This window comes from Hippocampus zosterae, chromosome 17, assembly GCF_025434085.1.
Source record: "Hippocampus zosterae strain Florida chromosome 17, ASM2543408v3, whole genome shotgun sequence".
NCBI classification, from domain to species: Eukaryota; Metazoa; Chordata; class Actinopteri; order Syngnathiformes; family Syngnathidae; genus Hippocampus; species Hippocampus zosterae.
This window is the reverse complement of record NC_067467.1, coordinates 9,332,802-9,345,418: the sequence shown is the minus strand read 5'-3', so window position 1 is coordinate 9,345,418 and position 12,617 is coordinate 9,332,802. Positions and strand designations below refer to the sequence as shown.

At 44.8% G+C, this 12,617-nt stretch overlaps 2 protein-coding genes across 2 annotated transcripts; one reads left to right on the top strand and one right to left on the bottom strand.

Annotated features, from left to right (window-relative positions):
* Positions 1-77: 77 nt before the first annotated feature.
* On the top strand, positions 78-3,309 carry rcvrna (recoverin a). Its single transcript, XM_052048484.1, has 3 exons — positions 78-581; positions 1,123-1,234; positions 1,325-3,309. The coding sequence occupies exons 1-3, from the start codon at positions 201-203 to the stop codon at positions 1,441-1,443; spliced, it is 612 nt and encodes a 203-aa protein (XP_051904444.1). The 5' UTR covers positions 78-200; the 3' UTR covers positions 1,444-3,309.
* A 1,231-nt stretch (positions 3,310-4,540) lies between these two features.
* Positions 4,541-11,300, bottom strand: LOC127589352 (growth arrest-specific protein 7-like). Its single transcript, XM_052048479.1, has 10 exons — positions 11,055-11,300; positions 7,950-8,039; positions 7,624-7,739; positions 7,272-7,346; positions 6,841-6,919; positions 5,893-6,024; positions 5,698-5,821; positions 5,399-5,478; positions 5,160-5,258; positions 4,541-4,923 (listed from the first exon to the last, which is right to left on the bottom strand). The coding sequence occupies exons 1-10, from the start codon at positions 11,175-11,177 to the stop codon at positions 4,810-4,812; spliced, it is 1,032 nt and encodes a 343-aa protein (XP_051904439.1). The 5' UTR covers positions 11,178-11,300; the 3' UTR covers positions 4,541-4,809.
* Between the last annotated feature and the right edge of the window lie 1,317 nt (positions 11,301-12,617).

The following is a 12,617-nucleotide window of genomic DNA, read 5'->3' as shown; positions in this document are numbered from 1 at the left end:
GTTTAGCACCTGCTGTGTTTTAATCCTTCACTAACACCGCAGTGTCATTACAAAGGTGTCATAGCGCGCTGACGTGTCCACCTTCTAAATCAGACACGGAGCTGTCTGGATTTAGGTTACCGTGACAATAATCTGCTTTGCTACCGTGAAAGCAGGCCCTAGCGTGCGCGAGCCAAGAAGACGAAGAAGGAGACGCACCGATGGGGAACACCAAGAGCAGCACGTTGTCCAAGGAACTCCTGGAAGAGCTGAAATCCAACACCAAGTACTCCGAAGCTGAGCTGTGCACATGGTATCAGTCCTTCATCCGGGAATGTCCCAGCGGGAAGATCAGCAAAGCGCAGTTTGAAGGCATTTACGCCAGCTTTTTCCCGGATGCTGACCCTACCGCCTATGCCCGCCACGTCTTCCGGAGCTTTGATACCAATGCCGACGGAACTCTGGATTTTAAGGAGTACATTGTGGCACTTCATCTCACCTCGGGGGGGAAGACCCGTCAGAAGCTGGAGTGGGCCTTCGCTCTCTATGACGTTGACGGCAACGGGACCATCAGCAAGAATGAGATCCTGGAGATCGTCAGGGTATGAGCGCCTTCGATATAATAATAATAATCCAATTTATGCTCAAATGTTCATCTACAACTAGTCACCAATACATTTGCGGAAATAAATAAGAAATTGTTAGTAAGCAATCCCTGTGACTTGTGAACTTCGCAAGAACAACTTAGTGAGGCACACCCGCACCTTACAGACCTGGTGACCGTGACTTAGAAAGTTGCAGCCACGCATTTTATTTTTCACGCACACAACGTGATTCCCTTTTCGAATCTCGCAGGCACAACTTCAAAAATTGAACCGGAGCCTTCCATACGTCATGTGCACGACTTACTTAAATCGCAGGTGGCCTTCCTCTTCTATAAATTGGACGGCAACTGAACCATAAGCAAGAATAAAATTGTAGGACGAATCCTTGATGACTCTCCACCGCCGTATTTGGCGTCCCTTCACATCTTGTTAACAGGCAAAGCAAATTTTGGAGGGCCTCCACTTCAGTGGTTCTGCTACTAGTACTTAATCATCACTTCTAGATGTAGGTCGATAACAGCATGTGACTTCCATGCAGTCGATCTTCAACATGATCCCAGCTGATGACCAGGAGAATCTTGCCGAGGATGAGAACACGCCAGAGAAGCGAGCGGAGAAGGTCTGGTGCTTCTTCGGCAAGAAGGAGAACGGTAATTCCCCCACAACAAGAGTGTTCTGTTTTTTTGTTTTTTTTTTAATATGATGATTTTTATAATGATACGCTGTTTCGTGTATGTCAGACAAAATCTCGGAGGGAGAGTTCATCCAGGGCGTGATGGACAATCAGAATATCTTGCGACTCATCCAGTATGATGAACCTCAGAAGATTAAAGACAAGCTGAAGGAAAAGAAACAATAGCGGCAATAAACAGACTCTTGACGGTTTGCTTTTTTGTTACCGTGGCAACCACGCAGGAAGTGTCTCGCGACAACTAATTGTGGAAAAAACAAAAACAAATCAAAAATGTCATCGATGTGTAGTTTGGCACTCATGGGTTTTTTTCCTTATCCTTCATTACTCCCTTTCACACCATCTCCTGGCATCTTGGTGTCATAGAACTATGTTGAAGTGAGTTGAGGCGTTTCATACAGACATACCATTACATTTGACTGTCAAGTTAACTACATCGTCCGCTATATACAAATCGCTTGATTCTTTTCTGCGGTAGGGAAAGAGTGGAATGATTCCAAATACAGCAACAGTGATCTGAATCATTCACTAATTTCCGACTCCCTAATTGAGATTTTATCGGGATTCTACGGGGATTTTGATATTGCGAATCTACACAGTTCACACTTCACAAAATTTATTGTGTACTGAGTAGGGAGCAGCAAATGAGCGAATGATTGCAAACACATCTTTCACGAAGCTGAACTCAAGGCATGCTATTAGCAGATGCTAAGGAAGTTAGCGCTGCCTTGGGTTCTCAGCTCTGTGCCTAAGCAGGAGTTTCACGGCAATAAGATGTAAATAATTGGCGGCACGCTAATGCTAAGCTGTTTAAATCAGTTTAAGTATGATGTTGATGGGAGGTGGGGGTGGATGGGTCAGGTTAAGCGCTTTAATCCTATCACGAGCTGGAGGTCGATGCCAAATGACCCAACTAGCAATACAATCACAATAACTGCAGCTTCTAACCCAGCACACATTTGAGGGTTACATTTGCGACAATCTTACAAAGCAAACGGCTTGACTACAGGCGATTTGGTAGTTTGACCCTTCCAACACACTTTTTAAAGGAGAATTGTCCAATCGTGATCTCGGAAAGCATCAAATTGAGCACTACTTGCTATCCGTCCAACATATGGGAGCATTGATATTGTACTTTCCTCTGAGAACATTGATTTGTTTTGTGAATATGTTGCTGATGAGACTTTTATGTGTCTTTTTATATATTTTTGTATGTCATGTTGTATTGTTTTATCTCGAGTCTGTAATAAGTTTTTATCACTTTTAAAAGTTTTATTGAGTGTTATTACTAATAATATAGTTTTGGGGAAAAGGGCAAGAGATACCGTGTAGACGCATGACTAATATTTTAAATCTGTGTTTTATTCGATAAACTACATAACTCCCAAATTACAAATTGGAATATTGCCTTTTTGTAGCGGCAAAAAAGCCCCACTTTTGTCTCATTAAGCTTCTTAATTCACTTCAATATAGTCCTCAGCAGCAAGGAACAGATTAGATTTGTTCAATGAATAACAGAGGATCGGTTCGTGCTGTCCTTCATTTCATAAAAAGAAGGCAAGTGCATGCTACACTTTCCAAAAACAAAAATATTAAGTCTGTCAATGTTTCATTTTTGAATGCCATTAAACCTGTTCCTGTTTACACTGAAAACAAGCAGTTAGTTTCGCATTTTGTGACATTAGTGGCCCACGTTTGAAACGGAACCTGTCAACTTAAAATCAATGTGTGTAGCCAACTGTGATTTTGGGCGAAATTTTACACCTGAAGCTACGTAAGCAAGTGTAGCAAAAACTGTTCCTTGGCTGACACGTTTTTGTGAATTTGGTTTCAGATTCACGGCTGTAGATTAGCACGGCAGAAGAAATGATTGAAGAGTAATTCCAGATACGAGCAAAATGAGGGGATTTACTTTAGAATGCTGTGGGGGGTTTTTTTGAAGTTCACTCAATAAATGACTGAAACAATCACATTGCACTTGCCACTAAAACTAAATTTCCCTTGTGCATGAATAAACCATTTTGAACGACACGACTAGAATATCCACCCACGTATGAAATTTCACCCTTGTCATCATCTTTCCGGATTTTTATGCTTCATTATTACATTTGTATTGTTGTGTGCGGTAGGAAAAATTATACCTGTCTCACTGTCCTTCTCTCGACCGACCCCCCCCCCCACCCCCCCTCAATAGGTTGTTCCTCCCTCATGTTACGCTTACATAACCAAGAAAACAAGCTGACTTTTCCAAGAGGAGCTTTATTATTCTTTTTATAATTATTTATGACTAATATGACGGACAAGATGCATTCCACAGTGTGCTCTCCAAAAATATTCCTAAAAAGAAGAGAAGCACACGAGGGCGGCAAACTCGGAACATCGAATACACAACAACAAAACACTAACAAAACACAACGAGTGACCAGAAAGGACCACAAAATGGAATCCAAATAAAGCGCACGAACAAAATGTAGACAAACACACGCACATAAAAACATACTGCACATGCAGTTACAGTTAACCCGCAAGGGGACGCCACCGGACTGTCTTCTGTATACCCAAAATAAGACAGAGGAAATGGTGGCGAACAACGAACCCGGAAGTGACAACTTGAACGCATTTTATTTTTAAAATTATTTGAATTAAGCGGGTTTTTTCCTTTCATATTTATAATTAACATACTGCATAACATAACATAACATACTGCAAGATACGCAAGTCACTTGGAACTTGGTAATTCACGCTTGTCCCTTACTTATTCCTGAGCACAACTCAATCAGTCGCATGAACTTATCTCACAGGAACAAGCTAAGAAATCTCGTCTTGTGTTATCTGGCATGGTCAAGTTGGCTAAGTCACTCCTGTGACTAACGACATTGCACTTTGTATATCTTGTACAAATTTGTAAGTGTGTATCTGGCGAGCACACGTAGTAAGTGTCACATGACATGAAAACTTAAAATTGAGGCATGTGGTCTCTGGGGGTTCCTTCCAAGCACTTGAGGCACAAGAAGGTTTTCCAGTGTGGCGCGGTCCAACTTTTACCCGCCTCCCATCCAGGTTTTCGTTTGCGTAGAACATAGGTGTCAAACTCAAGTCCTGGAGGGCCGCTGCCCTGCATGTTTTCCAAGTTTCCCAAGTTTTGTTGCAACACACCTGATTCAAATGAACAGGTTCAATGTCAGGCTTGCGCAGAGCTTGCTTATGATCTGATCATTTGAATCAGGTGATTTGCAACAGGGAGAATTGGAAAACATGCAGGGCAGCAGCCCTCCAGGACTTGAGTTTGACACCTACGCCGTAGAAGAAGCATGCATGTCCAGCAGCCATCTTTAAAAATATGAAAATATTCCACAGCAAGTTCCTCTTGATATCCAAAAATAAAAGAGAATCATCAAGACTTTTTTTTCTTTTCAAACGAGACATCAAAACGTAGAAGAAAACGAGTGACGTAACTACAGCAGAAGAAGAAGAAGCGAGCAGGGTTCACATGTATTAGGAACATGCTGGTTCTGATTCTGGCTCTCCCTAGCTTCAGATGTCCAAGTCCACTGGCCTGACGTGGCCTGTCTTGTTATCTTGGACCCAAAGCTCTCGGTCCTTGGCCGGGTCCACCTTCTGCAGGAGCTGGTCCACTGGCTCCACCGTCTGGACATAAGAAGGTAGGACAGCCTTATTATTTCAACCTCCTTGGGTTTTTATTTGAAAATGGACCAATCACGGTCAAGGAGAAGCTAATATGTGCTAATTCACCTCTGACCAGCTAGAAATTGATCAGTTATATCAAAACACTGATATTCATCATTAAAATGAAGATGAGAAGGACCTCTGCCAAGGCCCAACTCACTAAAATTGTTAGCAAGGTAAAAGAACTTTCAACTCACGCCCTGGTTGAACATATCAGTCTCGTGCCTCAACGTCGTATACTGACGCAAATGTTGCTGGATCCACTCAATGCGATCCACCTCCAGCTTCTCCAGCTCCTGATTGGACGCCATAACAACAATACACATCTCGTCATCTGTTCCTTTTTATTTCCATTCCAGTGGAATCTGTTTCGAGATGCTGCTCGTAAACCAAAGCAATTAGTTTGCATTCAAATTAATAATTATTCTTGGTTTACCATGCTGGTGGTCACCATCTCTTCAAACCACTTGGACTGGGCCTGGTTGTAAAGGTCCACACAGCGCATCAGGTCGTCTCCTAAAAAATATGCACACACAGAAACATCATTATATGACAGGTGGAATGTTGTTGTTTTTCCTGTAATAGCCACCAGAAGAGAATCGGTTCAAGAAATAAATTCCTTGAATTCTCTGATGAAATATCCATGCACAAATTGTCATCTGTCATCGCACGAATAGACAAACAACGGACAAGTGGCCAGGCACTTGATATTGTCATTTCGTCACATGGGGCAACCTGCTTGCGTGGATTTCCTGCGAGCCTTCTTGATGTCTTCTTCCGTCTTGTTGCTGAGTTTGATCTCCAGCTGCTGCGTCTTGACTTCCAGATCCTTCTGACGCTCGGCCAGAGCTTTTCGGGCCTGAAAGACGTGCAATGTCTGAAGGGTCCGCCGCTATGCGAAAGGCAGTGTGACGAATAGGAGTACGGTACCTTCTCGACGCCAGCATATCGGCTGGAAAGTTGTTTCCTGAGGTCTGCGATGTGATGGTCGTACTTCTTCAGGTCCTTCTTGAAGTTGTCGGCTCGGAATGTCAGCAGAGGTTTCTCAACCTCGGAGTGAAGCTAAACATAGCAGCTTCTTTTTAAAATAAAAGCCCTGGCAAAGTCAAGCTTGCCTTTATTTTGAAGACAAGATGCAGATGAATGTTTCTCAAATTAACAAAATATGAAATGATTGTATATTTTTTTAATTATTATGTGTTCACAGCAGCAAAGCTGTGCAGGAAACTAACTAGCTGTGTTCATATCGGAAATGTGAGCTGCATTTCTCAATAAAAGCAGAACCCACTTACTAATTAAGCAACCAAATAACGACCAAAATAACTAGCTACTTTGCTGATGAACACACCACATAAACGTCTTCCTAGCCAAGTAAACACCAAAAGCAAAAACTCACATGCTAGCTGCTAAACTAATTGAAAAACTAACTAAATAAAAGACTGGTGAACCACCTGACCACCAAATTAGCAAAATAATCAACCACATTAACCAACCACACAACTACCTAACATACAAACCAACCTGTTGATCAACTATCCGCAAAATAACCGACTGCCTTAACAACTAAACCACCAATCAACCAAATAGCTGAGTAACTAACCAATCAGCTCTCCAATTGAGCACCTAACTAACAAGCTAGCTAATGTACATTAAATAACAAACTGCCAAACTAACCAAGCAAGCACACCACTAACAAGCTGTTAGTGCCAATCAAAGGAACCACCCTTCTAAATAACGGATTAAGGAACTAAAATAACAACTGTGCATACCTGACTAGCTGAAAAACATGCGAGGTAAATGCACAACTGCATCATGAAGCAATCAGTCGCCCTACAATGAAGCAGAATGGGAAGCCAATGAAACTTACAAAAAGGTTACCTTGTTGGAGAACTTGAGGTGGACTTCGGCCTCGTCATGCAGACTTTTCTTTAGCTGATTCCAAGCATCTCCCAGGGTGCTGAACACAACCACCAGACATTTCAGTCGGTACACCATCTAATCAAGTCACTTCATTAGGTACCCAAGTCCCTATTCAATTACTCTTTACAGGTGTGCTACAATGCACTTGAAAAGTTGTTTAACTTCTTTTTGAAATTTGATTTACCTCTTTTTCTGTGTTGTTAATTTAGAGTGAAGGTTAATCAAGCTGAATCTGACTTTAACCTGATTTGAACCTCATCTGAAACTGATTTGAGTCTGATCTAAGCCTAATCGAAACCTAAATCAAGCCTCATCTGCGCCTCATTTGAGTCCAACTCAATCTCTCTACGCCAAAAATAAAACAGATAAATAAGTTGACACCCTCTGACCCTTCTTCTTGCGCCGCGAGAGTGCTGAGAGAAAGTTTGGACAAGTTCTTGGCGTATTCCTCCTCAATCTTGATCCTGGAACACAATGAGAATGAAAAGGATGAGCTGTGCTGGGAATGCTTCCCTGGCCACTACATTCATGTATATTCTGTTGTGAGTTGGCCATTTTGTAGTTCTTTTAGAATGTGTAGTGAGTGGAGGCTCTGGCCTTGCTTTTCCACAACGAGTAGCTCTTTTCGACTAAAATGTGTTCATTTAAATGGAGCTATTTATTTGATAACGTTTGCATCACATTATTTCGTGACTATTAGTAAAAACATCAAAATATGCGATTGTGAGATGGTGTTTGTACCTCTCGTGCGTAAACTCGGCCATCTCCTTCTGCATCTGTTTGCCCTTCAGTTGCTTCTGCAGCAGAACCTCAAAGCCGCCGACCGACGTGGCCCCCTGGGGGTCCTTTTTGTCTGTCTGCAAGACAGGAAGTCAAACATGTTGGGGCTTATTTCAAAAATTGGATTTCGTGTCAGTTCACAGTAAACTTCAACTGGGAGTGACAAATCAAATTCTAAATAAACGTTCACCTTTGGCGGGTGGGTGCGGAACGTATCTGCCGCAATAAACAGGGGTTCAGTGTACCTTGCATATGAGGCTTCAGACTGACGTGTTTGCGCAACTGACCCAGAAGTAATCGCAGTAGCTCCATTCGTTGGGTTTGAGCAGTTGCTGCTCGGGTCCTTCTGTTGGAAGTGGGAACGTCACACCATTGATCTGCACGCAGTGGTAACCAAAGTCCAAACAAACACAAGAAGTCAGACTAGGAATAAACAGGAAGTCAGAGCAGAAAGAAGGAAAGTGTAGAAAACATTTGTGAGCTAAAGCAGCGGTGCGGAGGTAGAAAAAGGTCAGTCCGTAGCAGGGCTCGGTTGCCACGGTGACACGAAACCCTCCAGGGAGAATGGTGGCGGGGGGGAGGGAGGGGGGCGTCGGGAAGGGGGCAGCAAGGGGGGGTTAACACGGTCAGTACGGTCCATGTCAAGACTCCAGCGTACGTCTCTAATTAGTCTCACGGTTGAAATGGTTGAAATTACGTAACAGACACACACACACGCCATCCGTGTGATCACAACGCCAAATGATCGGAGGTGCAGGTCAGCTGGCATCCTGTATGCCATCGCGGGCAGCAGTAGTTGAGTGGTTAGGACGTCGGCTTCACGGCTGTGAGGTTCAATGTTTGAATCTGGCATTCATGTGTAGAGTCTCCATGTTAAAAAAAAAAACAAGTTTTTTTTTTTTTTTTTTTGGCGGTGGCTGAAATGGATTCATAGCATTTCAAATGAGGGAAATTGCCTTGATATATGTGTAAATAGCATTCCCAGCTTGCTCACGGAACAAATTACACCCATCAATCAAAGTACAACTGTCCCGTGTTAGGAGTATGTGTTCTGTGATCAATGTGAGCCTTTGTTTGAAGCAATGGTGACAATGGGAGTTTTAAATCAGCATTGTATCACTTTAACCAACATCAAGCCGCCATCCCATAATGTCCCAGTGGTCCACAAACAGATGACTAACACAACCCGCTTATATAATTGCGCACACACACACACATCACACACATGCACACAATCGGCTTCAGGACACGGCGTCAAAAAAAAGTGGCCGGTTAAGCGAGCGTCACTTTGCAAATTTTCTGCCTGGTAGATCAAAGTGACAGTTGCCAGGACAACGGTTGCCATGCAGACCCTCGCCGTCGCACCGTGGCACAGCTCGGCAACATCCGACACTAGTACAGGACTGGTCGATCACGATGCGATATGATCTGCTGCTAGGCAACGTGTGACTTGCCCACTTGACATGTTTTCTCCTCAACAAAACGATCCGATGCCCCCACTTCCATTTTTCAACGGAACTAAAGTCCAAGTGACACTCCCCCCGCTCCCCCCAACAAATCACCTTGAAGGTGAAAACAAGGTTAGGGCTCCATGTTCCATCTGAGGGTCAACCATGCGTGCATGTGTGCGTGTGTGTGCGTGTGTGTGTGTGTGTATCCATGGCAACGGTGTGCGCAAGAGTGTAACGTGAGGCGCATAAAAACACCTGACGTCACAGTGACGAATGAAGTGTGTGTGTGTGTGCGTGTGTGTGTGCGTGTGTGGGTGTGTGTGTGTGTGTGTGTGTGAGAAAATCGATTTGGGGATTTACTCCACATCCTCCATATCCAACTAAAAACATCTACGCACTCGTGCACTCTTTGTCTTTACCAGTAAGACTTACTAGTGATATTTTTCCCACTACGAGTGTGACTTTAGTCCTACTAGTACGGCTTTTGTAAAAAAAAAAAAAAACATTTGAGGACGCGTTGCCTCCAATGGAGCCGAAAGCTCGACTTCTGCTGGATTGCTCGACGGCATCGTTTACGGTCTGAACAATGGAATTTGGACTTTCATTTACTGTTGACGGAAGATATTCTTGTCAAATACCTTAGCTCTCCTCCGTCCGAGAATTCCACCAGGTCTAACGATCTGGATTATGGTCCCATTTGAGAGGAAGAAAACACACCAAATAGCCCCACAGCCCTGTTCCATGATCCCTATTCATTCAGGTCCACCACCGGTTTCAAACGGGCCAATTTTTATTATTCTTTTTCTGAGTAACTGTTTCGGGCCTCGTGGCATCCTCAGCTAAGAACATCCTGCGGCTGAGACAGACGGTGGCTCAGCTCGCGGCAGACTCTTAGGTCAGTCACAGAATCCACCGATGGACTTTTTAACTGCAGCAACTTTAAGATATGTTATCAAAGTCGGAATTACTGCAGGTGCTCGCACCAGTCTTGCCCTCCAATGGTTCCTCACCAAAGGACAGAAAGACCTCACAAGAATCCTTCACTGTTATTTTTTGTCATGACCTGAGTAATTTCAATTCCTTGGTTGCGGAAGCCGCTTTTCAGGACATTCTCTGGAATCATATACACCAAATTGCACTATGGTTTGGTGGTTTGATTCAAATAATTTGATAATGGAGTCCAGTAGATTTTAAGTGGAGGCTCAAAACCCAATGCGGGGTTGCAGTTTTCTGTTGCAGCGCTTTGGTAGATCTGTGGTGTGTAATGGAGACTCACCCTCCAAATGTATTTTTTTCCCACAATGGTCCATTTCAGTTATTAAGCCCCACAAAAAAAGATCTGGTTTGCCCCCCCCATCATGATTTCTGCTTGTTGTCAGCCTGTGCTTCCGTTGCCATGGAAACTGGACCTGCTGCATCTCTTCGTTCACACGACGGCCGGGGGTCACAAAACCTGCGTCCGCCCCCCCCCCCCGCCCCTCTCCAGCCCTCATTGCTTCACGCATCATTAACAGACAAAATGAAAACGGCAACGAACATGATGAGTTTCAAGAACAGTAGGAGAAGAAGACCAGGTTTTTTCTTTTTACAGGGTAGCACGGGGAATGAGTCGTCTGCCTTGTACGTCTGAGGTTTGGGGTTCGAATTGAGTTTACGTGATCTCCCCGCATATTCCTTCCTACCACCTTTCATAAACGTGCACATTTGGCGCATGAGTGGGACTGTTTGTTTGTCTGAATGTGCCAGGACATGGACTGATGACGACTCTGTTGTTTGACAGGTGGGAACGAGTCCAGCTCACGCTAACCCTAATGAGGATCAGCGCCAGAGGGGGGGGGAAATAAATAAATAAATGGATCGATTTGTTTACAGACAGGAAGTCAAACACACGCAGACACCCAGAATGGACTGAAGTTGAAGATGGATGAGGAAGTCCCTTACCGTGGTCTTGGTCTCCTTCACCTCGTGGACTCGCCTCCTGGCGGGCGATACGGACCCAGGCGGCTGCGGGGCGAGACACGACGGGTCGTCAAAACTCTCCTCGGTGTCAAAGCTGCCCTCCATCCTGCTCCTTCACGCTTACTCCTGCTCCTTCCTTCCCTTGCCCGATCCTTTAGTCGCCAGGCTGGGATGCGAGTGTAGAGGGAAGGGGTGGGGAGTGGAGTGGAAGGGGGGGGGGGGGTACAGGTTGGATGGCGTCGTAGAGGTAAGAGGGGTGGGGGGGGGGGTTGTCAGCAAGTGTAGCCTCAGGTTACTTGGCTGCCCTGTGAGGGTGAAGGCGGCGAGGAGGAGGGGTGGGAGCGGGGGGCGCAGACTGTAAGAATCAGCAACGAGCCGCCTCACGACGTCGTGCGATAGGAAGGGGAAACGAGCAGCAGCAGCAGGAGGAGGAGGGATGGATGGAGGGAGGGAGGGAGGGAAGGAAGAGCGCTTATTTACACCCCCCCTCCCCAGAGAGACGCGGCGTTGATACATGATGGTCTTTAAAAGCCTCATTACAACAGCAGGCGGGAGGGGCCGGCGAGTGAGACGAGGCAGCCAATGAGAGACGGCCTCCGCTCGGTAAGGTGATGGAGAAGAAAAGAGAGAAGGGCAAGCAAAATTCTGGTGAATCGGGGATTCGCAACCAATCCACGAAATAGTGATAGCGACTTGGACATTTTGTAGTGCTGCCGGAATGTGTCGTGACAATAGAGTCTCCACCATACAATGCCGTCGATGCAGCCAAATACGCTACTCGAGTAGGAGTACCATAGTAACTGGAATCATACCAAGTAAGAGGTGTGGTAACCATGGCAATCACGGTTACGATCAAATTATGCTTACCCATACCTGGGAAAAGGTTCTTAGATGCGCCAGAGGAATCCAACCTTTCGAAGAACACAAAGCTTCCACTGGACGAAAGCATGAAGAGCAGCAGCATCATCACACAACGTGAATCAATAAAGTCAATCAATAATCAATAACTTCCAGCGAAAGAGTGACACGTTGACTCCTTGAGAGCAATTTTAATCATTTTGTGCCACAAGACAAAGTGTGAAGAGATCAACGCCGCCAACCTGCTCGTTGACATCTGTTTGCCTTATCAGGACGGATTGGTGTCGTCGATCACGTTGGCCTCCATCTTGGCATCCATCGTCGGAATGCATCATGACGGAGAAGATTGACAGCTCCAATCAGACACCAGTCAGACTTCAGTTGAGGTTTTGACATGTTAATTTGAGTGTTTTGGTACATGAGGAGATTTACTTGCTTTCACTTTACCTCCAGGTTCCACCATTTTATCTTTTGTAGTGCATCCCATTTTTTTTCGATTTGGATTAAGGGGCGTAGCCCTGACCTGACTGGAGCGACATCATCAGTCAGCCGTTCCTTCCTTCCTTCTTTGTGGACGTCCTTTTTACTTGCTGCCGTTGATTCATGAGCTGACCACTCACTGCGAATCGCATCAACACACATTTGCCGCCAACCACAAGAATTACAGAAGAAAATGTAGGAAAGCGA